At 43.7% G+C, this 25867-nt stretch overlaps 1 protein-coding gene across 3 annotated transcripts; it reads left to right on the top strand.

Moving 5' to 3' along the window:
• Positions 1-404: 404 nt before the first annotated feature.
• Positions 405-12040, top strand: TMEM100 (transmembrane protein 100). Of its 3 annotated transcripts, XM_054221652.1 has the most exons (4): positions 405-559; positions 3321-3518; positions 6757-7262; positions 9441-12040. In XM_054221652.1, exon 3 carries the CDS (start codon positions 6819-6821, stop codon positions 7221-7223), a length of 405 nt encoding a protein of 134 aa, XP_054077627.1. In that variant the 5' UTR covers positions 405-559; positions 3321-3518; positions 6757-6818; the 3' UTR covers positions 7224-7262; positions 9441-12040. The 3 variants fall into 3 exon arrangements, with proteins under 3 accessions (XP_054077627.1, XP_054077625.1, XP_054077626.1); XM_054221650.1 differs by lacking the exon at positions 9441-12040 and having other exon boundaries at positions 6757-8004; XM_054221651.1 differs by lacking the exons at positions 405-559; positions 9441-12040 and adding an exon at positions 749-1259 and having other exon boundaries at positions 6757-8004.
• Positions 12041-25867: the final 13827 nt, after the last annotated feature.

The raw sequence follows: 25867 nt of genomic DNA, 5'->3' as shown, positions 1-25867 counted from the left end.
TACCACCGCGCACTGCCACTCCGGACATCCCCAAAGGGCTGGGGACAGGCGGCGAGCCCTGGCAATCACCATGTCTTGATATGGATGGGGTCGGACACCCGGCATGGTGGCGTGCAGTAGGGCAGAGAGGGCTAGAACATACTCTCGCAGGCCCCGTGTTTAACCTGACACGGCCGGGGCGCGATGCAGAGCCTTGCCCCGGCGGTGCGTGTCCCCACCCTGCGCATCTCTCAACTGGGCATGAGAACCCTGCAGCGCCAGCACCGCCGGCCTGGACGAGCCAACCGCGGAGGGCAGGGCGAGCGAGGAGGCCGTCCTGGCCAGCCTGGCCTCTGAAGGACAGCCCTCCCCCCGGCCGCCCTCACAAACCGGAGGGGGACCTTCCCCGGTGAGCGCCGCCCCGCCCGCCGCAGCTCCCGCCGCTGAATTTGCTCCGGTCCCTTAATTGTTTCGCTCTCACCAAGAACTTTGTTTACAGTCCCTTGTGCAGCGCGCTGCATCCCCCTCTTATGCTTGCTCTGGGCTAGTGTCCGCCGCAGTCCCGTCCGGCGGTCGGGAGGTAAGGCACGGCTCGGCTCGGCACACTACACTACACTACACTACACTACACTACACTACACTACACTACACTACACTACACTACACTACACTACACTACACTACACTACAGTCTGGCACGGCTCTGCACTGCACTGCACGGCACGGCACGGCACGGCACGGCGTGGCTAGCAGCCGCTGGACCCGCGCGCCCGGCGGCCGCGCCCCCGCCGACTCTCGGTGCCCGCGGGGCTCCGGCAGCGCCCGGGTCCCCGCTGCCCCGCCGGCGGAGGGCTGGGGTTGCTGGGGCACCGCGGGGAGCCTCTCCGCTCCGGCCGGCGGGTCCCAGCACCGCTCCCTCCGGTGTGGCACGTTTTCCCCGCGGATGGAGTCTTGCAGCCACAGGCTTCGGGGTGTCCGCCCCCGCGTTGGAGATCGGGCTGTGCCCCCGCGGAGTCGTGCCTCTTCGTTACCGGCGGGCTGTAGAGCAGCAAGCGTGCACAAAGCTTTCCTTGCCCGTTCGCCTCTCTCCTCTCTTGCATAGGTGTTCGGGGACAGGCGCCACACGCAGGGTTTTACCCGAGGTGCGGGTGGCGTCTGGTAGACGCGTTTGAAAGTTTTGCTGTTTGCAGATAACAATGTTTGTGGAGAGGTTTGGTTGGCTCCCATCCTCCCTTCCAACTACGTCTAAAAAACGAAAAAGGTGTGAGAGCTTCAATCTGGTAATTATTTTATCTCAAAACTTTCTGGTGGAAACTTGGGGCATCCTGACGCTCAGGCACGGGTGTAATGTGTTCTTCTCCTACCCCTGTAATTCAGGGCCTGATCCTGGAGTCTTTTAAGTACAAATTCTAGTTCTGTATTTCCAGGATTGTTCACTTGGGGAAGAGCTGTGGGATTCTGTTTAGGATTACTATAGTCTGCTGAATTCCAAATGAACTCTGGTTCTCCTCTTAGTACAGGGCTCCTTATGCTGTTTTCCGTAGTCACTTTAATGCAAAACCAAGTGTGAAGCATGAGCATGAATTGGAATTTTATGTAAGCAAAAAACGGGTGTTTGAAATATTATACAAGACACAGAGAACCGGGTCCAGAGCCTGAAGGCAGAAAACTTAAAACTTACTGGTTCTGAGTAAAATGCAAAAAAGGGGAAAGAATTGCAGTGGCTGAGAAATACCAGCTCTTTGCACTTGCACAGAGATATTCAGGATGTGGGAAGCCTCCTGAGAAAGCACCAACTGAAATGATTCAGAGTTAAAATATTGGAAGCTTAATGTATAGATTTCATGTGTTTCTGCTTCTCAGCTTTGTGGTGAGGGAGAGGAGGAGGAGGGGAGAAATCCTGTCTATAAGAAGTTGCTCTATCAGTCAGATTTTTTGATAAAGACATTCATTTAAAAAAATTACCTAAACTGTATTTAGTCAAGGACAAATACAAATAAATTACTGACAGAACAGTTAATCTTTTCAAAGAATGATGCTAGCAGAGTGGCTTAGGGGGCACAATTGCATTAGCTTTTAAACAAAAATAACCGTTCTTGTAATACAAGTGGAAGTTGACTACAAGATAATTTCAGAGGTCTGCTTTTGTTTTAATGTAATCTAGATTATTTATCTAAAGTGATTTTTTTTCTGCATTTCCCTCAAAACTTTTCAAAAAGTTGAACTAATTGCTAGGTAGGGTGCACAAGAATATAGTCAAGGAGATAAGCAAGGAGACTTCCTTATTATTAGCGTACTTCAATAATTGGCTAAATTACTTTAGCTATGTCAAGGCTTATTCCAAGGATCATCTAGAGAAGAACATCAGCAGTTTGTTCCTGTAAATGTTTGTGTTTGTGAGATGTTAGCATGGTCTAAATAACTTAAAAAGAGAAAAAGCCCTTGAAGTTTATCATTATATGAATTTATTCTCATGAACTTATTCTCATCCCCATTTAGGACTCCTGCTTCAGTGTAAAAATGATCTTCCATAATCATGCACATATAGAAAGGGAATGTTGAATAAGATTAGCAACATAAATCTCTACTGCTTCGTAAGTTTTGCCCAGCTGCTTGGTGATTTCACAGCTGTTTCTGCAGTTGATAACAACTTCCATCGCTCTGCTTTCTGCAGAGTTGTCGTGCTGCTCTGCTGCAGATTCTGCCTTGTCCCTATCTGAGTTATGAATCTTGTTTTAAAAAATCTGATAACAGAAATGAACAATAGTAAATATAATGGACTCATGTTTATTACAGTGAGCTCTTGGACTCAGTTAATTTGCCTTTTTTTTTTTTCTGAGAGGAGTTTTTAGGATTATATTTCTTAGGTTTTGTTATAGGAGAATAGATTTAAAAGGGAGTTTTAGTGGGAAGCATGTTACCACTGTAAGTTTACAGCTAGGAGAACCAAGGCACAGGGAGATGAATTGATTTGCTCAAAGAAACTGGAGACAAAGAAGAGACAAACCCCCAAGTATTCTGAGTCATGGTTCACATCACTGAAGTGAGCAATAGAAATTAAGTTAAATGAGATTTTTAACTACAGAAATTCATGTACAGTACCTGCCTGGGTTGCGACACTCATCAATGAGGTGTCACATCATCAAAGGAAAATGTTACATAGGGCCAGAAATGGGTGGCTGCTTCCAAGCAAAGAGCCAGAAATCACTAGGAGAGCCAGAGGGATAACATCTCCTGCTTCGGTTAGGTTAGGAGCAGGAGTCAGCACACAAGCGGGATCTTTTCCATGCAGGAGTTTGGTTCTTAAGAAGCTGATAAATACCCAACATCTTTTCTTGTAGGAAACTTCCGTGCTAGAATATTGTCACCTCCAATACATCATTCGGCAACATCTGACACTTCAAAGCCTGGAGCGACTCTTTCTGCTGCATGACGCTGCCTTGAATTGACATATGAGACATCTTAAGCAGTCTTCCTCCTCAGTCTTCCTCTTCTTACTGAGCCAAGGGATTTGTTACGATGCATTTCTCATGGACCTGGTAGGTGTGCATGCTGGTGGATTTCATGTCTTTTCAGTAAATCTCAACTTAGACTTACTAGTGGGTAAAAACATTCCTCTCCCGTTTATCCAGTGTTAGCCACAGGTTGCCACAGAAACACATTCTTCCTCCAAGTCAAAGTAGCTCCTTAAGACAGTACTTCCAGTATGATTAGTGAGAGGATGCTGGTGTTGCTGAGTATCTTTGCCTAAATTTCTTACCCTGAAACTTGAACCAAGTCACCTGTTGGGGTAAGTCAGAAGTGACTTTGCTGGCAATGAGGATCTAGTACACTATTTTCTGGGGCTGAATACCTTTACTCACACTTCAGATAGGTTCTGTTGTTTATTTAACTGATGGTATTTCAATAGAGGTTTGTTTATTTGTTTTATATGAATGCCTGTTTGCTTACATCCTATTACAGGCAAGAACTGTGCTTCTCAGAAGTCAACGCTAATTTTGATAGTTTAGGAGATTTTTTATAAAACTCCATGTTAGTTTTGACTGTATAAATACATCTTCTTTCTTCATAAATCTCTGTACAAGATGTCCAAGAGATTTAATGCTCATTGGGGATGTATCTGAAGCAGAGGGACAAGGACTCCTCTAGAGACAGGAGTAAATGTACTTAGACTGAATGTTAAAATTCTTCAGAATAATCGTGTTTATTATGAGCCCAATCCAAAGCCTTTTCAAGTTTCCCTGTTTCCGTGACTGTTGGAGAGAGTATTTGGACTTTTGAATAGTTGTTACAATGTATTTGGAACTAAGAGACCTTTTATATGGAAAATGGTTAATTCCCCCCGCCCCCCCCCAAATTTAATAATAAAACGTTGAGCAAATTGAATATGGCTAATGGTAAGGTCAAAAAAAAAGTGACATTTGGGGACCACATTCTTCTGTTGTGCTGAACTTCTGTAACGTTTTATGGGTAAGTAATGCAGCAACATAGTGGTGCCAGCTTGAGTCTCGCTGCCATGTAAGTCATTATTGAAAATGCAGAACTTGAGCTCAGATCCATGTGGGGGTGGATCGATGGTGCTCTACAGCAACGCCATGGCTTTCCTGGACCCTTTCAACCGATATAAAAGCTGCTTAATTATGTGTTATGATTCAAAAGACAAAGCAACAGAACCTAGGAGAACTGAGTATATCTAAGGCGTCAGCACAGATATATTTGCTTTGTCTGATAAGCACTATTCAGATCCCCTTCATGCCCTTGGAGATACCAGATACTTTCACAGAAACACACCGAATCACGGACTGGTTGTGGTTGGAAGGGACCTCTGGAGGTCATGTGATCCACCCCCCGTCCCACTCAAGCAGGGTCACCTAAAGAAGTCTGCCCAGGACTGTCCAGACGGCTTTTGAATATCTCCAAGGATGGAGACTCCAAAACCTTTCTGGGCAACCATAGTCAGTGCTCTGTCACCCTCACAGTAAAAAAAAGTGTTTCCTGATGTTCAGACAGAACCTCCTGTGTGTCAGTTTGTGCCCGTTTCCTATTGTGTTGTCAGTGTGTGTGCTCAGTGTGAGCTCACTTGTGTTGTGCTCAGCGTTGTCATTATGGAGGGAAAGGCTACTCCGTCTTGTTTGCCGAGCCCCTTGCAGGATTGAGCTCTGAATAGCTGTGTACGGCAAGGTACAATGTTGAGCTGAGCACTCTTCTTTAGAGCTGTAGAACAAAAGCTTTGTCAAACCAAATCTGAACTTTCCTTTCTCATTAGGGTTCAAGGAAACTCTCGTACAAACTCTGTGACTCCATACAGAGTATAGCCTGTTTGTGTGTGCTTAAAAATAGTGAAATCTTCTTTCTCACAAAGCACAACGTCAGTTATATGAGGTACTGAGATACAAAACCAAGGGCTCTCCATAATGGGCGAATATATCTTAGCAACAAGGGTGGGAGTGGTGGGAAAGGAAAAGGAGAATACAAGTATCTGGCAATTAACTTCCTAGTCACAGATGTGAAGGTGATAAAAGTGATAAAAGCATTACTGCATTGCCAATGCTCTTCCTTGTTCTCTGAGCTGCATATCGTGCTGTTCGTAAGAGCAAAAGCTACACAGCTTGTACTGGAGAGTGGTGGAGGAGTCCTGTGAGCTACTCACAGCAAGAAAACCTGGTGGTTACCCAGTGTCCCAGTCTCTGTTGTATGTGGTGGGGTGCACAGGCTGGTCCAAGACAGCACAGCCATGGTAGCCCCGGCGTTGTCAGAGGCTCACTGCAGACTCCAGGGTGGCCCCCACACCACCAAAGTCCCAGTGAGATGGCCAAGGTCTGTCATGGCAGCCTGTAGCGGTGGCGAGCCAAGGGCTTGTCCTGCCCTGATGAGGTGGACTCCAGTTGTGCGCTGGGCTCCATGGAGACAGAAGGTATTTTGCCTCGTAATGCAGATGCAATCACATTGTGCACGCTGCCTGTGTATACAATGTGGAGACAGGAGGAAAGCAAACTACTGTAACTAAGATGAATGAGTGTAACTGTAAATCTCTCTCCCACGCAGTAACATGGATGTGGTTTCATGGACTTACAAGGGACCCATTGCTCTTGCTTTAAGCCAATTTAAATGGCAAGCTGACAGTCTGGCATTGATGTTGCTGTAATGGTAGGTTCACCAGTTTTCAGCTGGTGTTTGCTGAGTGCAGGGAACTGTCTTCATCCCCATTCCCCCCACATCCATACCTAGTCATGACCATTTGAATTTTTTTGCTAAGTAGCACTTGCGTTGAGAAAGGGTTTGGTTTTTTGCTGGGACAGTTCTTGTCCATGTTATTGTAGCACGCATTGGAGCAAATCTGTCTAATGTGTACATATAGGTGTATATATAAAGAAACTGTGAAAAAGGATGTAAGCAAGAGTAGAATTTTTAACCAGAACAGCCCATGAATTTCACCTCCTTGTCAGAAGATGTAAATCCATTGAATCTAAATTACATCCAGAAATACTGACTTTAGGATGTAACTTAAAGTGGGATTTGGCCCACAACACTTGAAGGTTGGGGTCTATCTTGGTCTGTGACTCTGTTCTTTCTAGCACTTATGCACGTGCTGATGACTACCATAAAAATTGATTCACATCCTCCACAATCAGTAGTGTGACAATTAAGCTTGTGCATAAATCCTTGTGGGGTTAGAGCATCTGCTTCTTTGCGATTCCAAGTGGGGTACTTCTGTGTCACCCATTTGTCACATAACGGCAACGCTGCTTAGCTCAACTCATGCTCTTCTCTCCACAGTGCAATGCGTATTCAGGAGAGCCTGCTCTAGCCTAAGAATTGAAGAAGTCAAGACAATCAAGATGACAAACGAACCTATTAAAGAGATCCTGGGCGCTCCAAAGCATCCTGATTCTGTAACCACGGAGAAGAGTAATAACAATGACTGTGTGATAACCACCATCCCTCTCGTCAGTGAATGCCAGCTGACTGCAGCAACAGGGGGAGCAGAACTCTCCTGTTACCGCTGTACCATTCCCTTTGGCGTGGTTATCCTCATAGCCGGCATTGTGGTTACTGCTGTGGCATACAGCTTCAACTCCCATGGGTCGATCATCTCAGTGTTTGGATTAGTCCTCTTGTCATCAGGACTCCTTTTGCTGGCTTTGAGTGCAGTGTGCTGGAAAATCAGGCAGCAAAACAAGAAAGCAAAGAGGCGGGAGAGCCAGACAGCGCTTGTGGCAAATCAGCGAACCCTGTTTGGTTAAAGACAACCAAGAGAAGGTTGGACAGAAGACAGAACCTTTGTAAGTCAACTTGACTATTTATCAATAGGAGAGATTGCAGGCTTTAATTTAACTTTGGAAGTGAACTGAGATGAAAATGGAATGGATTAAGAAATACTCTTAAAAACTTTGCAAGTGCTCTTAATATTTTTCTTACTGCAGACTTGTTAGTGGCTCTTTCCAAGACAGAGGAAAAAACACTTTTCCTTCACAGAAAACAGTGTCGTCATAACCGCAATCATCATAACCGCATTCTCCAACATGCCGATCATATTGGAAAGGGAACTCGTGAGAACTAAGAAAATAATTTGAATTGACTTGCAATGCCAGAAATCTCCTTAAAATACATACTGTGACATTTGACCAAGGGAGAAGTCATAGCATTTAATGTGACTACAACCTTCTGGCCACATTGCCTGTGACTTAAATTGTAGCTCAAAAAAAAAAAAAAGGCAATAACAACAAAACACACTGCGGATTGCTCAATAAGCTGTTTCTTATATTTTATGTAACTTTCCCCTCCCAATATCTGTGGTACTTTCCCCCTTTTTTAAACCAACTAATATTAATTTTGTGTTACTATTGAATAGAAATAGGTAGAAATGTGTAATTATGTTGTCTAACCTAAATAACGAGGTATGATAATAGCTTAAAACATGAGACTTTTTTTTTTGTAAATTAAGTGATCAGGTTTAGCACTTTTTGATTATTTTGATATAGAATTAAAGAGTAAATTTCATTAAAATAATATTCAGTGCTGCTAGACCTTTAGAAAATCTTTTTTTTTTAATTGCTGTCTAGATAGCTTGTGTCTTCAACTTTGACTGCTTTATGATTCTATTTTTGTAGAACACCACCTGTGACAATAACTGTGAACATATGTACTGCTCATCTCTTCCAAAAATCTCTGTAGACTATGCATTTTGGTTCGCTAGCCCGTCCCTCCTGCAGCTTGAAAAATCATAACAGTCAGTTCTGCAGATGCTACTGGCATAGTCAGTTTTAGACAGAACTATTAATAATTACTTGTGGAAGCAAAGTCATCGGTGTACTAAGTGTTTGCTGAATGAGGTTTGGGATTACGAGTCTTTATGAAAAGCAGGTGCCAGGTGTCCCCTATGTGTGTCTGAGATGTTTGATTCTGTAAGTCTTCTTTTCTAGAGGTCTCCCAGCTTTTCTCAGGTAATGAATAATTGAGGGACTGGTCCTAAATTGAAGCAAACCAGAACATTACTTCTTCATTGATATCTTGAAGGACAAGTGATGCTGAGACAAGTCACAGACTTCCACCCCAGCGTGTATGAGGGTGTCAGAAGGCAGAAGGCCTGCATGGAATCCTCTTTCTTTCCTTTTTTTTTTTTTCCTTTCTCTCTTCCCTCCCTCTTACTTTCTCCTGACTCAAAAGGGCTGGATGTGATTTTTGTTTCCCCTGCAGCAGTAAACGAGGCCTGTGCTAGCGTGCCTCCTCTTTGCCCTCCGGAGCCTCTGGATCCACCACGGCTGTGGCGGTGCTGATGCAGAGCACACCTGCCAGGCAGGTGCCGCAGGGGACAGATAGCCTTCTGCAGGTCATCCCGGAGCCCTGCGCCTCTCCTGCTGAAACCACCCAGGCATTCTGGCTTAGGTGCCGCCTTTTTCTCTCCCTCCATGGTTTAAGCTTGTTACATCCATAACTTATCCCCGTATTTGCAAAGTGCACTTCGTGTTTTAAATAGAGCAAGCTATATGTATGGGAGGGGATGTTTGGAGTCAGTATTTGCGTTGCCACACTCCGTGGTTACCAGACGCTATAATAAAATCACTTGCATCAGAGGAAAGCTGACAACACATTTTAGCACTTCCATAGCCCTAACTTAATCACGGCAGGAAGCTTTCCTGCTGCTAGGAGAACACGTTGCGTCACCAGAACATCTGACACCGGTGTCTAATGTCAATCACTTTGCTTAAGGTCATTAAAAATATTAGGGTGTCCCCTTACGATGTACAGGTTTTGCATGAGTGACAATTCATGGGAAATGCATAGCATGATAAATAATGGAACAGGTGGACTAAAGTGGTGTCTTTCCTGTTTAAAATGAGAAAAGTGATTGACATTAGCAAAGCTGGATAAGCTAAATAGGGCTGTTTATTTTTTTTCCCCCTGGGAACACAATAGTTATTCTGACTCCGTCTTCCCTCTCCCCATTTCTTTTTGCTCAGTGGAATTTTGCAGGCTGCCGAGGAGAGAATTGCAGGGGCTGTAGAGATGCAGTGATTTCCACTACGCATGTGTAGCAGCTCAGCCCTGTGGTTCCAGGCTGAGCCCAGAGCAGAAGCACCCTGTTGCCCTCTTCAGAAGTCTTTCCCATACATGGGTCCTCCCTTCGCCATTGCTGTGATACGGGCGAGCTTGCGTGCGGCGTGTGGAAGGAAAGTAGCAGTGCAAGGTGAGGCTCTGCTCCAAGTCAAAAAAGAAAAGGCCAAACTCAGTGGAACAGAGGCAATGGGTTTTTGACAGCAGTTTTTTCAGAAAGGGTAGGTAAGAGCGAGCAAGAGCTGCTCAGCTACTACTAGAAGACATTTCCTTTCCCTTATCTCTGCTGTCTTTTATATTTGCGCTGCATATACAAGGACACAGCAGAGTGCCTGCACCACCCTCTGCCTTGCTAATTGCATCTAGGCATTAAGCAGCATGTAAGCGGTGACAGACAGCATTGCAATGACCCTAGGTGTGATCCCCAGCACGGAAAAGCTTCAGATACAACATGGTGTCCTGTACTACCAGCGAACTGACAGGTTGAGAGGCCTCTCGGTAATACGGGGCCTCCATAGCACACACCGCTGAGCTCAGCAGCATCAGCTGTGTCCTCGTGAGACAAAGTACATGCACAAGCATCTTCATATCAAGCAGTGAGCGAAAGTCTGCACAGGAATTCACTCGTGATTTGTGTGCATTGGTTTTGGGACAATCTGAAGTAGTAGTAGCATCTTTTCTGATTGACCAATGACGACGTCCAGCACGAGTCTCACAGTGCATGTTTCTTCCTGCAAATCTACATATTACAGACATTTTCATTACTGTCCCCTCTCTCTCTGCACCCCTTGTCCTGGTTTCAACACAGGAAGAATACATTCTTTTTATCCCTTAAAAAACAATCGTTCTGGGAGAGGTGCTATGTGAGTGCTGTGTGACAGGCTTAGCACCTTCATTTTTCCAGAAACTGGTGATAACGTCTTCTACAAGGGCACACTTACAATGCTATTACAAGGGTCAACCACCTCAAACTGGTCATCTACAAACAGCAAAATTTCGTCTTGACCTAATCTGGTTCCCATGACCTAATCTGGATTGATTTGGGGTTTCATGCCTGGATGTCGGGTCATGCAGTCCACCAAGCCTTTGACATGAAGCCATTTGGAACTCCACAATTGCTGTTTGCTGTTTCTCATGGGAACCTGAGAGGCAAAAGTCAGCCTGGAGGATGCAACCCTGTGGAGATCACAATGACTTTCCAGCTCAGAAACACCTTCCCTTCTGGTGTGAAAAGGCTTTGAATGTGGCAAATGGTATTTTGGTTCTGGGAGAGGTTGGGTGGGAGCTGATGCAAATTTTATTGTCACAATTGCTTGTCTCTCCCTTCCTGAAAGCTCTGGCAGCATTGCGCAAGCAAAATTGCCCTCACAAGGATAGAAAATTATCTAATAGGGGAATTGCGCTGGTGCACCGGGCAAATGTTACGGAGATCTTAAATAATAATTTCAAAACTTAAGCACAGGAAATTGTGTATGTAACTACACCCTGTATTGCTATTGTACACAAAGCCAGTTATAGCCTGGGACAGTATTTTAAAATAATAATCAGTTTGGTATGACAATGCCTAGTATTTGTTCAAGTCAAAACGCCCAATTTATGATTCCCCAGTCACTTAACGTGTCATGTTTTGTACGTGACTGTGGTTCTAATACCATAATTTGCCAGGTTTAACAAAAAAAAAATAGAGAGAGAGAGAAAGGTTAGTTTTGTGGACTCGTGTCAAGAATTAAGTTTCTCTGCCTTGGGCACATGGGAGAGCTCCTGTTACCAAACAACGAATGTACAGTATTAACGCAGCTCTACAGAACAGGAACCAGGCTCGGGGTATGGAACAAAGAAAGGCCTGAGAGTGTCATCAGGATCCAGAAGGGTCAGGCCAGGAACTAGCCCTCTGGAATATCCCCTATTCTTGCCTCAGTTTTGCTTATCCAGAGTCGAAGTCCAGGGCTTCTGCTCCTTTAATATCTGAGATAGAGGTTGTTGCATATTATTAGCAGGGTTCACCTGATTTGTTTTTAGAACAGGCTCCAAAATAAGAAGAGCAGAACAATATTGGAAGCCATCATTTTGCATTTGTATTTTGAAATACCTCTGGTGCCTTTAGATTGTAGGATGTTTTAGCTATATCAGTATAAATCTTTGTCAATTACAAAGGGCTTTTATACATAAAAATACATTGACATGTCAAGAATTGCACTGTATGATGTAAAAAATGATATAAATCCTGGCAAAACTCTATGTGTAGACTAAATCTTGCAGGCTAAACCATATGGGAGAACAATGGTCTTAAACTGCAGAATCAACTTGAATTTTTGGCTTTTATTCAGGTTGTTGATGTCACTATTAACATGACAGAGGACTTAATCCTTCCTCTTGTGAGCAGCCAGTTGGAGTCCTATTGTCCTAACTCAGTGCATCCAAAAATTTGCACTTATGGCAAACATGGCATTTGTGAAAAACATTTTTTTTTTCATTGATTGCTTTCACTTCATAACTCTTCTGTGCTTTCTAGAATAAGAGAAAAAAAAGTATTAAACTTTAAAAATGGAGAAGAAAGGGGGAAAGAAAGAGAAGAGCATACAATAGCAAATGTTGGACACTGCGTAAAGTCATGGAGGGATAGTAGAGCTTTACACAATTGCCTTGTTGAAAGACAGAGATTTTTAAAAATATGTAAGTCTTGTTTCTGATACAACCTTGTCTGTATCCTCGGTTTCATTCTTATAAAATGCCTGAAGTCTCCAGGCTAACATCAGTCTTAGATCTCACCTCATATTTCTTCTCCTTTTCTGTTTCCTAGGAACCAGTTAGCTCAGCAAAAGGCAGAAGTTTAATTTCTTACCATCATTTGCAGTCTGACTGAAATGAAAATGGCCACTTGGGATTTGCAGAGGCAGTGCCCCCCTGGTTTTGTAAGTTATAAGGCATTCAGCCACAGTCTACTTTTGAAGAGGAAGGCACTATAGAGAGGTAAAAATTTCTGTACTGCAGCAGGAGATGTCAGTGAATATTCTATTCAAAAAAAAAGGTAAATAACACCAGAGCAGCCCTTCACCACCTCTTCTCAGCCACATTCCCTTTCAATCTGAAGGCCCGAGTTTGTGAATAGAGTTAACAGCTTTCCTGGAAAACTGGCCCATGACATTATTTCCTTGTGAACTCCATCCACCTGTCATGTTAGGGCTTGGTGCGACGCCAGCACTGGCAGGAAATAATAGGCAGCAGGATGCTGGTGTGTGTCGATGGCCCTGACCCTCCCATTCCTGAACATGAATAAGCTTCGAGCTCACAAGGCGTCACAGCAGCGCGGCTTCTGGGCCCACAGAAACGCATGGGTGGGATGCACAGCCACTAAAATAACATCCAGCCGGCCGAGCCGCAGCAACAGAGCTGCATGGGAAGAGATGGTGTCACATTCTCGCTGCCTGCTGCTCTTTGTTCTTTCCCCTGCGCTCTCCTGTGCTGGGGATAGCACAATGGCTGCTTAACAAAGAAAAAAAAAGTACAAAGTATGCCTGTATGTGAATTAGCTGAGATTCCCCAAAAGAACACAAAAGCTTCATTGAACAACTTTCACCACTTCTCAAGGGAAATGCACTGGCGAGGGAACATAAGCTATCAGCTTGAAATGGTTTGCAGCTAGCTTTCTCCTCATACTGCACCTGGGAAAGGTAGTTCCATTCAGTATTTAGCAGGACAGACTCTTGCGAGATTAAATGGTGAGTTAGGGGAGCCCAAATCATCCCTTAAATGAGACTTGGGTTCAGTGCGTGACAGGGTGCAAACTGAAGTATGTGTTCTCCAAGGCTACCCCAGCAGCCCCTGGGTAGTTGGCATCCCCAAACCCTTCATAGGCCTTGGGCAGAGTGCAGAGAGGAGGACAGGAAGACTTCTTATTTCCACTTTCCCCTCTGCCAGACCACATGTGAGAAAATGTGTTTAGGTTCTCATACGCCAGTTCTTCTCTGAGGTACTCATAGTACTAATCTGGAATATTAGTCCTCTTGTTCCTCACCTGAAAGCTGTAGGAGACAGCTGTGCTCTCCTGAAGGACATCACATTTTTAAACCCAAAGTCATTAGTTCATTTTTTAGTATCTTGAGCTGTTCTGTATTGGTAAAAAAAAATTAAAAAAATAAAAGAGAGAAAAGATCATATGTATGCACACACATATGCTTCTTTGACTACCCATAAGGGCAAACAGCCTGAGATATGTATACTTCTAATGCTTGCACCATAAAAATGCACTCTCCCAAAGGAAGCTTCTTCCCAGGACTGATGGCCAAGAGCCAGAATAATTGCTGGAAGGGCCGGGCATGTTGGGGCTGCAGCTGAAATGCAAGTTTGTTTGTAAGCCAGTGCTCGCCACCTCCCCACTGCCTTTGCAGTCTGATGGTGAAGAAATGTCCGATCCCACAAGCTGGCTCTAGCTTCTTGTGGTGAGATGTCTGCTCCTCTGAATCGAGCTACGATCATTTTTCTCACCTTCCGTGTAATGGAAGAGCTGAAATCCCACTGTACTTCACGTCATGTAACTCAAGAGCTCCTCGGTTAGAGTGCTGGGGTCAGATACACAGTCCGTGTGAATAGGCTTAGTCCCCTGGAATCGATGGGGTATGTTATGTATGACCATCTGTGTTGCCACTTCTGTTTTGTTTTTAGTTGGATAGAGACAAAGGAAATTTCATTCTTTGCCTAACAACTGATGGTGCTTCAAAGAATGAGCTTTGCTATCACACAAGCAAAGGGCTTTTCAGCCATCACTCCAACCTGTAAAATAAATTTTGAAAGAAACATCCTGATCTCTTAGCAATTTCCCTACAAATAGTTTTCATAAGAAAATCGAATGACTGGATCAGTTGTTGCCTGATCTGGAACAAAACTGGTACAGCTTAAGTTTAATGAAATCCAGGCTTGATGCAAACCATCCTTTCGCCCCTTACCCTTTTTGCCCAAAGGCAAAACTGCTGAAGTGAACAATGTCATTCCTGCGCAAAGATCAGAAAGACAGTCAAGTTATTGCTAACATTTCAGCTCTCACAAGACGAGTGATTAATAGGACCTACACCTTCATTTGCCTTTTAAAATTAACAAAACCCCAACAACCTAGAAAACAAGCTTTTCTTCCCTTGGCAAGGTATTTCAGTTCCTCCATCAGAGCAGCTGAGACATGACCGGCATTGTAGCCTCAGTTGCCACCAGCTCCAAGTATTGTGAAAGACGTAAACCATCAGTGTTGGGCACCGTGTTCACATCACATTCACTGACTTGCTCAAGTTCTGCCCCACATTGTTGACATCAGTGGGGCTAAGATGACTTTTCTGAGCAGCCACCTCTTCCTTACTGTAGCCCAGGCTGCTTGATCATGCCAGGCAGGACTAGAGGGACTTATCTCCAGACACAGAAAGTGCAGTTGGACTGTAACGTGACCAGAAGTGAAAGCATCAAGCCTAGAGCTCAGGATGGGACACAAAAAATCAGGGAGAATTCATGTGCACTTGTGTGTTTTGCTCATACTAATGTTAAAGAAGATGTGAGTAGTCCAGAGAAGAACTGAAACACATTGGCAACCAGCTTGGAAAGGCTTTTGACATTACTGCTCTTGATGTATCTGTTCCCTGGCTAGATGAAGGGCTTCATTTTGCTTTGTATAAAGCAGTCAGGAGATCTGGGCTCCACAAAGAGTGTTGCCGGACACCCTGGAGCATCTGATGAATCAGTGTGTTGCTGCTAATGCACTTCTGGCAGTGGCTTTGTGGGACTTCAGGGGAACCAGGCGTTAGATCATTTCCCATGGGCCACCAACCGGGGACTTGATCCGATGGTATCAACTTTCACTCTGGTCTTTGGTCAAAATGGTCAATAAAAAACATTCCCCTGGTGGCGGTAAAACCATTTGTGCTTCTGTTGAAGAATTTCTGCTCAATCGTCTTTGTAATACAAGCTCTTCCCAGTCAGAGCCACAGATTTTAAAACTGGCACCAGAACTGGCTATTACTAAACACCAGAACTGCACAGGAATTGGCAGACAGACATTGCCCTACCCAGCAAGTCACGCTCTACAACCGCCCTCAGCATCTACAAGTGGATCTCGGCACTTTGACAAAACTTCACTGTGTTTTTACAGGTCTCGGATCTCTTAATCCATCAACTTTACGTGTATTTTCTGTTAGCTTCACACTGAGGTAGAGAGTGACCAGTAAGTACAACCGATGGCAGGGCACGGCACAGCAGGGTGATAACGGGGAACCGGGACACGCATGGCCCCATTTCCCGTTGGATGGGTGGGCAACAGCTGCCTCCCACTGATGAACCAACCTTTGGGTATGGGTCGTGCAGTCCTTATCGTCTCCTGTGTCCAGGAAGGGCTCGGCGCAGAGTCCCGGTGACATGGCTGTGCCAGACCAGCACCTTGGGTCCCCCCAGAGTGCAGGGCTGCCGAGCGCCGCTGGCAGAGCTGCCTGCACCAACCCGTTGCACAGCATGAAGGTCCTGTTAGAGCTGCACAGAGACACAAATTTTGGATATTTTTGAGCGCCATCTACTGGAGTTTTACCTGTTTTCTATTTGTTTGCACAAGAAGTGTACTGCTTATATATCCATACATATATAATATTCTGTGTTAAGAGGTATGAAGGATTTCAAATTGAGGAGAAGAATGAGAAAGTAAGAGTTCAGCACCGTGGTGCTCTCAAAACTGATAGGCATCCCTGCGGCGTCAATACAAGCACTTCGCCATGCTCCCATGTTTTCATGGTTCTGATACTCATTAATTTCCTAGGGTGAAAGATTTCCAATGCTGGAGTTTACAGCTGGTCAGAAACTCCCAAGTGAATAGTCTTCCACTGGAAAATGATAATCTGATTAGCTCAAAACGTTTCATAAGTATGTAGCAGTTTTGTGGCCTATTCATTTTTACAGGAAATGGTAATCATAGTATTAACACATTTAAATTTCAACTGCATTGTTTTTAAAAAAGTCAAAAAGAGAAAGACGACACAAAACATTTTTATCTTGCTGAAATGAAATATTATACACATATGTGAAAGCTCTATACCTAAATCCATGCATAGATAAACTCCCAAGACTGAGATTTGCATCCTGATTTGGAAAGGTAACAAAATGAGAACAATCTGGGAATTTTGCACGGCTGAAATTCCAGACTGTGAAGAGCTCCAGTCCCTGAATTTTTATTTCTCTATTCTATGTTGTTTTGAGAGAAAATAACCTGACTTGGGAAATTCTTTCTCTCCGTTTCTGTCCGTGCACACACTGCTGATACCTTGCTAAACCCTAATTCTGCCGACGTACTCAGTTCAGCAGAGCAGACTGTTGGCAGTTGGAGTTTCCTGTAGCAGAGGCAAACCTTTTGTACTTTTTCCCTTTGGGCAATTTTCTTTTTCCCAGTGTTAGAAGTGTGCGAGGTCTTTCCAGCTGGGAAATGCACGTTGCAGGCAGCGAGGCCAAGTGTACAAAGAGAAAGGAGTCTCAGTACAAGTTACGACACCGACATCTGGCATATAGATTTGACGTCTCTGTCGCCTCCTTTGCTGGACAATGCTCTTGTCCCCAGAGTGAAGTCTTTGTTAAACGCTGGAACTCTGCAAATGTGACTGGCACCAGCTCTGCAGAGTACTTTGTGAGAGTTCTCATTTGCACGGATCCGTCATTTGAGAGACGTAAAATCTTCTCCTCAGGTCTCTCTAGCGTCATGCCCTGAACATCAGGTATTTGGGAAGCCAGGCCCGGTTGCAGAAAGCTATATTCTCAACACAGAACAGCAGACATCAAGTTGGGCTGAAGAACAGTTTGGAGTGAATAAGACAGAGAAATGTTTGGGAAAGAAGTAGTAGTCACAGCTTGCTCTCCAATAACTGTTGCAAAAAATGGCCAGTTTTTACCAGGAGTCAGAGGGCTGTTGTTCAGACTCAGGCACTGTTAGCTCCTGGTGTTGACACACCATCTGTGGGGATGACTGCAATTTCCTTCTCATTCAGACACTCATTTCAGCTGCTTTGGGACGGACTAGCTGTGCAGAGGGATCATTTAATTACAGGGACAAGTCTAGAAGGAGCCATGTGAAGGACACCCTGCAAAGTCACTCTTCTTTTTTCTTTCCAGCTTGAAAGTGGTAATAGGAGGGTTGTTCTGCGGGTATGACAGTGCCTGGGAATTTGTATTTAATTTCTAGATCTGCCCTGGAGTGAGGCCCTTCCAGTCTTAGCGGTGTGTCTGGAACACACCACAGATGGTGCTTATTGATCTGCCTTGCTGGTGAGACCGGGGGCTCCCTGGAGCAGGGCTGTCTCTGCCCCTGTCGGTGCGTAGGACAGCGCAGCAGTGAGCAGCCATCTCCAGTGGTCCAACGCCTGTGCAGCTCCAGCAGACGAGCAAGGTGTTCAGGAGGCCAGTCACTCAAAAACTCCTGGAGAACAAGTATTACGGGCAGGAGAGGAGAAGAAATCCTCATTTCCAGCAGAGAAAGATGCTGTGTGTCCATCGTTGATAGGGGTGAGGTGAGCGAGCTGTTCTGCATCCCCTGCGCATCACAGGCAGAAGAAGCAACAGTGTAAATTGTATTAAATCGTCTGATTAGATTTTTTTTCCAGCAAAATTTAAATCCACCTTGAAACAAAGTGTTCCCTTGGGTTAATGCACCAGTTCAGCTCAACATAAAAGATGCTATTGAAGCAATTTTTGGCATGGAAGAGATTAAGTACCGTGAAGTCAGAACTAAAAGCTTGCAGTTCAGCAACACGCATAGCATGAAATTACATTCCTGAACACGTGAATTATATCATGGTCAGAACTCATGGCCATCTGACAACTGCCTTGGGAAGTTTTGTATTAAAGTCCTGTCAACCACTACAAGTGTCCTAAAGTGATGATGGAATGACTGATTAGAGACAGGCCTGTAGCATTGCTGGCAGCTGCTAATGAATGGCCTTGAACTGCGGAGAAACGCTCCAGGGTCCTATCAGCAGAAGAATGTATTCTAAAACATTAGCTCATTTTAGAGGATTTTTAAGTCTGTTTGTAAATGAACATGTACATCCACAAAGTGCCCTCCTTCTGTGTGATCAATGAGAAAATAAAAAGCTGTGTTGTTTTTGGAATGGAGACCTTGATGGTGGGTCCAAGAAGAGAACTCGGCTCCTGTCTCCATCTTCTCTAAATCTATTATTTCTTGCAGAGAATGGAAAGAAAAGTCTTTACTTTTTACTAGGATCTTTTTAAATACTGGCATGTTTCTGTCATCTTATTTGATATATGAAGCATAAATAGGCAACTTTCTCATGCATGGGCTGTGTTTATATAACTCAGTCTTATCATATGATATTGGAACATTTCGATAGTGTTTGCCAAATAGAAGCTTGTGGCTCAAGTTTCTGGATATATTTAAAAATTTCCAAGATGGGCTCATTAGCGACACTTCCCATTACACACTTGTTCCTAACTGATGAAATTAATTCTGATTTTATTTTCTCAAAGTTATTTTTTCAGATAGTATTTGTTTAGTTGTTCATTTGTTTTTAACATCTGTTCAGTTAAACAACGTATTATCCTTGTGCATATAAACAATCATCCTGTTATGCCTTAATCTTTTCTTCACTAAAGTTGATCTGAAAATGTTAATTCTCCAAGTTTAGCAACACACCTATAAAAATATACAATATAAAGAAACTACAGCACTTCCTTTGTTACGAATCCATGAGATTACATCTTTGTCTCACTAGTAATAATAATACAACTTTCAGTTTTCCATAAAGCCAAGGTTGTCGCCACAGTTATCTATCTGTTGACAACTACTTTTTCATCATAAAAGGAGTTTAATCTTCATGACGGTTTTATGGAACTGAGTAAATAAATTTATGCCATTCTCTAAATCAAAATAGAAAACCATTTCTCTCAACCAAATTTGAGGAACTTCTTAGTAACAGATGCCTCCAGCAGAGTCACCTGGACCCAGGTCCAGCATCCGTTAGTGCATCTTTCCATGGTTTCTGTGGGTTTTATCCAAAGTTACATGTGTAAAGAAAGAAGGTTCAGTTGCTACAAGCATGAAACTGCACTAGAATGCATTAAACCAATTCAGTGGCAGGGAATTCAAATTTCAGGGCTTTTTTCTCACAGTGAAAGTAATTTGGTTTGGGGCCATCAATTAAGCAATCCAAAAATCCATCAGAGCCACAGTCTAATTACAATCTAATCACATTGCAGTGAAACTGCAAAATAACCACAGATGTCATTGCTACACAAAAGGTTGCTGTTAGCTGTCAGTCTTTCTATCACCAACAGGAAAGTCAACGTCCACACTGTTTACAAGCCTCACTTAGGGAACCTTGGGCCTAAATTCTAAACAAACTTGCTCTCCAATAATTGGTAACATAATGGCACGAGGAGGAGACTTTGTCACTAGAAGTCCATTATTCTTTAAATTGCCATATCACAAAGCCAGCTTACTCCTCTTCAACACTCATCTTGTTTGTTCAGATGCCAGAGGTTCTAGGTAGTATCACAGTGAGCTGAGAAAGCAGCCTTTCCAAAAACTACTATTACTTGAATGCATCCAAAGAATAGCAATTAAACTCAATATCAAATCCCATTATTCCCTGGTCTATGTATCTTATTTGGAAACCATTGAATACATCTGTTCAGAGAAAAGTCACAGTGAGGACTGCAATTTGGGGTGACTTTCTGCTATTGTTGCAAATTCAGCAAAGAACACAGCGATGCTTAAGGTTAAACTAGGGTGCTAATTCTCTGCTGAACCAGGCCTAAGCTCATGCATGTAACTCCTGAAGAAAACACTGTTCAACTTCTTCTCCCTCTGTCCTTCAGTGATTGCTCAACTGATTCAAACAGAAAGGTGAAATGAGGTGTCTTTCAAACGACACATCATGGTTCGTACAATGAAGGTTTCACAACTCGTGGTCACTGTGATGTGTATTTCCCATAGGCTGGGAAAGGAATTTGCATATAATTAGAATATTTTTTCTAAGTTACAAACCCCACAGTGTTATTTCATATCTTTCAAGGAAGGTTTGGAGGGTAGCCATATACATTTTGAAATCCCTGGACCAGAAAAAAGCCATTAAAACAAATTTTGCAAGATGCGGGTTTTTTACAATAAAGTGAGGGATCTCTTGTTCATTTTGGATCCTAAGAGTAATATTTTGTTATGCTCTTTCCAAAACAAAAGTAGAATAAATTGATTGCTTTAAGTTCCTTATTCAGGAACATTCCAATAACACCACACCTTACGCTTTGGCTTCTGTAATAGCTTTTCCCTGAGCTCTTGACAGCAGGGTTCTGTCTTTTGCTGAGTTAACAGCGTGTTCTCCAGAGTAATGATTCTGGAGCCAATAAGGAAACTGTAAAACGGAACCTGGATACAAGATACAACATGATTTAGTTTTGCTGTTTGAATATCAGAATGCCCAAATTCTTCTGGCTTTCACGGGGAATTGGTACCTATAATGCACTGTGCTCTGAGCTGATGAAGCCAATGTGATACTTCTAAAATCTCCAAATTATCCTATATCTTTAAAGGGTTCTGGGCAGGATTACATCCTCCACAACAGTATACCTATACGTGGGAAAGAGAAATGTAACCAATTCCCCTGCTGACCTTTATCTTATTGTGTCTATTTAAAACAGGAAAAGCATGCCCATTGGCTCAGCTAATACCTTAAATAACTAAAAGACACCCTGCTATTCCCAATTCCTGAGTACTTCCTTTTTGACTTCCCTCCTGGCTAGCAGCAGCTTGCATATATACTTATATATGTATGCAAATTTTCAATTCCAGACAGTTCTTACCCAAGAAAACAAAACAACCTGGATAGCTCTTCCAAAAGCACTGCAGGGTTAGGTCTGTGGAAGGATAGACCATCTTACGCCAACCCCATAAGGTTCCTCGAGCTGCTGTCTGGGATGGGTGGTTGCCAGAGCATGTGTCTTTGGGACTTCCCATATACGAGCATCCCAGCTGACTCAGATGCTGCTTCCCTCTGGAAAGCTGAGTGCTCCGGCTCCCGTCGGGTGGGTGTCCTTGTCACAGCCCCCCAAGAGCATTAGCAGTCCAAGTCCCCTGAGCTGATCTAGCGGCAGCGGTTCTGCTTTTCCCCACTTGTCTCACTCATCCAATTATTTTGAATTTAGTCTCTTACTGTGTAGGCTAAAGAAAAATGTTCTGCTTTACATAAGATAATTAGTCATTGATGGGGTCGAGCAGAATGATGAGAGAGGTAGAAGCCCACACTAGTGGGCTTCTGTGTAGGGCACCTTCCCAGGTAATTAGAAACCTGGGAAGTTAGTGTGGGCCAGCACTGTTGCAAAATCAGGTTGTTACCTGGTGTGACAATGGGAACCCTCACCAAGGCTTCTGAGGTCAGGCACTCAACATTCGAGAAGTTCTATGAAGAAAATGTGTCTGAGACTCATCACCTAGGCTCTGTAAGATACTTTTATTTACCTTGCTGAGTTATTATCTTTTGGTAAGCTTACTCTCTTGCTGCCTTTAATTTTAAGCTACATAGAAAATGTGTTTAATGTATGATTTTTATTTTTTTAATGTATATATATTATCACTTTTGCATCTTTCCACCATTATATGCAGAACTTCATAACTTTGTTAATAAGACTGGATTTATATTGGTCTTTAGCAGTGTTCTTAGCGTAAGGAAACTGGAAAGCAAATGCATTTAGTGGAGATCTTGAGGGAAAACATTGATGTTCTAGGTCTGTCCATTTATAGTGAAGGTGTTGAGTGCCTTAATTACTTACACCTAGATACCTCCTACTTTCAAAGTACCTTAAAATACATACAAGGCTTTTAGGGATTTAAAAAAGCAAAAAAGCTTTTTCCTGAAACCCCTTAGGAACTTGATGCTGTTTTGAGCATCTGGATCCTCAGGCATTTCTGTGAAATCTGCAATTTGCCATTAGCCTGAGGGATCTGGGCGAGGTGGAAAATGAGCTGAGTCTGGAACAACTGAACATTCTGGTGTATGTCTGGAGCTTAATCCAAAATGCTGAAGTCAAATGCTCTATTCTCAATTCCTGGCAGACCAGGGAGTAAATATGGTCCCCTGGACCTGCCGGAACTGAACTGATAAGAGCTGTACACCAGCGGATCTGGGAGTCACTCACACAACTTCTCAAATCAAAAAAGCTGGGGCAGATCCTGACTGCAGGATCTCAAAGCAGCATTCCCTGTGCTTCATTAGCTATGTTTGGTGCAGGTCCATTTGGCGCTTGTGGAGATCCAGCTGCTTTCCAGGGGTGAGCAGCTGACTGGTGAGACAGAATGGCAGATACACTATAGCGGTATGTGCAGATGGTTGTTATTTCAAATGGAAATGTTTGGTTTTTATTTGTCAAGTATGTTCCCGAGCAGATAAAAGAGCAGCTCTCTGTCTGCATTGTTTGTAGTGAGGCTTGAGCACTGTTTACTGAAAAAGGGAAGGCTGAGAAAGGACTTGGTTATCACGCAAAGTGGGGCAGGAGGGATTACTGCGGAGTTAGCTTTTGCCTTGGCTGGTGTTTGTGGGAACTGTGCTGCGACTCAACAGGCTGTCATTGTCACTCGGCTCATCTGCCTGAACGTGTGGGGAGCAGCATTGCTTCCTTTGTATGGATTGCACCCGTAGTGGATGGTTGGGGAAGGTGAGGCGCTAACGAGAAGCAAAGTTCCTTCCAGATTCCCCCAGTGAACAAGGTGAACCCCAGTCCTTCGTCTCGCCAGGTCACTGCAGCCTGACATGTCCTCTCTCATTACCCTTTTGCAAGAGCTGTCAACCATCACTTTAACAACAGGAGGCTGTGGAGGTGTTGGCCATTGGAGGTGTTGGCCATTGACAACCCCTGGGCTCTCTGAGCTGCTGGTTCACATGGCCCCCGGGGCAGGGTCCAGGGGTGTGTTTTGGCATGTCCCGTATGGTCTGGGCCTCTCCCGAAGATTGTTGCCAGCAATCCTTGTGGTTTGCCAGACAGACATGTGGTAGAACTGTCATTATGAAACACGTAGTTTTGGGAAAGGAACTTACTTGCAGGAGTGACTATTTTGGAGTGAGTCAGTAGATCCACATCAGCACAGATGTGAGAAAAGTGGGAAGAAGAATCCTTCCAGTCTTGTGTAAAATCTCAGCTCAATTTATGTTAGAAATGCCAAAAGTTTGCAAAGGCATTTACAGAGACACTGTCACTGGGTTTTAAGGGAAGGCAGCAAAAAGAAGTCATTGTAGAGTTAAAAATCATCTACCAACTTTATTACATGGAGGAAACGTGGCATGGGATGAAAGGAAGAGCTTTATTTGCTGTTGAAGATGTTAGATTCCATGTGGTAGACAACATCCAAAAATATGAAGTCACTTCCAAAAAACACAGCTGCTCTGTGAGAGCTATGATTTCCATATGACTGGGTTGTATGAGAACATCTTGGTGGCAGTCTCAGGACAGGAATGTCGTCATGAACACTGCTGAACTTTAGAGACGACTGGATTGTTTTTCTGGTAGTATTTAGTGACACTATTTTGTAATGCTAGCCTTTTGCAAAAAAGATATTCCCCTGAATTAGCACATTACGAGCTCGTTTAATGCAAGTTCTGCCTTTAAGACGTGAGATTAAGCAGACTGTTCTATTGCTCTAAAACTTTTATAGATTTGATTTATCTTAAAAGGTATATTCTAGTTTAGGCTGTTGGCAAATTAAAGAAATTACTGGGTGAAATCCTGGGAATGGTGTTTTGCTCAGGCTCAGTGTAGAGGGCGTTAGATGAAGGCGTGTGATACTCTCCCAGGAGACCGTTGCTGTAGGAGTAAAATTCTGGGTGTACTTCAGTGCTACTGCAAGACATTAGGACTTGGCATTGACTTTACCTTCCCCAGTGTGTTTTTGTAGCTGCACAGTGGAATCTTGCTCTGAGGCAGAAGGCAGTATCCTCTTCCACTTGCGTGCTAAATTCTGTAATCATAACATTTATGTTTTCTATCATTTGAAACAGACCTGGTATTCAGGTTTGATTGTAGAAAAAAAAGGTTTTTCTTTCCCCCCTTCACTCTTGCAGTGAAAGAGCAGTAGGATTTTCTGTTTAGACACTTGTGGCTGACAAATTTGTTTTAACACTACTCTGAAAGATTGATCGATGACTAACAGAACCGAGTCCAGCTGCCTGTGAGGTCTGGGCTGTGCAAACCCCAAAAGAGCCTAAACACACTCTGCGTGTGGGAGAGGAGCCTCGGCTGCCGTGCAATCACTTATGTCAGCACACACGGGATATTCTAGCGCTGGGCAAATAAATATACCAAAAATTAGTAACCAAGTGAGAGAAAGGGACAGCTTTGGGAATGAAGGTGGTGAACCTGTTTGAATGTAACGTATACTCAAGCGGTTGTGGGAGGAGGACTGGTGTGGGCTCTCTGGTTTCAGTAACACATTGGGTTGAGAAGTGTTTGAAGAGGAAAGAATGACCACTGTGTTCTCGTGGGGATGTAGTCAGCCCAATTAAGTATGGTTTCTTAGATTGCTGACAAGTCTGTATAAACAAAGCTTGCACGGACTGATCTGAAGCTTACCAGAGGTCATTGACTTTAATTATGGTTCAGCAGAAGTAAAAATTAACCTAGAGGTACTTGAAAGGTGGAAAGCTGGACGCTCCCAGACAGGGTGGGTATTTGGATTTTGTGGGTGTTGCTAAGCAGGCTTTCCCTGCATGCAGTTTCCATCAGATCACAGCTGGCAACTGGTTTGTCTGGGCTCTGTGCACCATGATAACAACTTTCCCTGGAGTTATATATGTATGCAGGTAGCACTGAATAGTACATCTGTAAAGTCATGTCACCCAGCCACTGAATGAGTGACTTTGATAACTTCACTTCTGAGGACAGTGCTTCAGAGAAGGCATTTCAGAGGCAATGTGGGATGCTCTTCGATTTTGCAATTTATGTACCAAATATAAGTGACTTAAATGTACCACGCTTAGACCAGAGCCATAGGTAGCAGTTGTAAACACTTTCAGTGCACTCTCTCACTTCTGATCATGTTTTATTTCTCTCCATCCTCCCTTGTCCAGATCCAGTGTTCACTAGCAAGGCCTCCAAATTGCTGGGTTTATACCAATATTCAGATTCTTCCCGTCATGCGAACAATGGAGAACTTGGGCAAAAGCCCATCCAAGATCTTGGTAATTTCCTAAAGACCTCAAAGGACTTTGGAGCTAGCTCATAGGTGAACAAACCGTTTCAGTTAGAAAGATTATGTTATGAATGTAATCTCTGCAGAGCAAGAAACAGCCTGCTGCACACAAATCCCTGAGCTGCTTGTTCTGTC

This window comes from Rissa tridactyla, chromosome 15 (assembly GCF_028500815.1).
Source record: "Rissa tridactyla isolate bRisTri1 chromosome 15, bRisTri1.patW.cur.20221130, whole genome shotgun sequence".
Lineage (NCBI taxonomy): Eukaryota > Metazoa > Chordata > Aves > Charadriiformes > Laridae > Rissa > Rissa tridactyla.
Note: the sequence above shows the minus strand (reverse complement) of the source record. Positions and strands in the feature narration are given on the sequence as shown.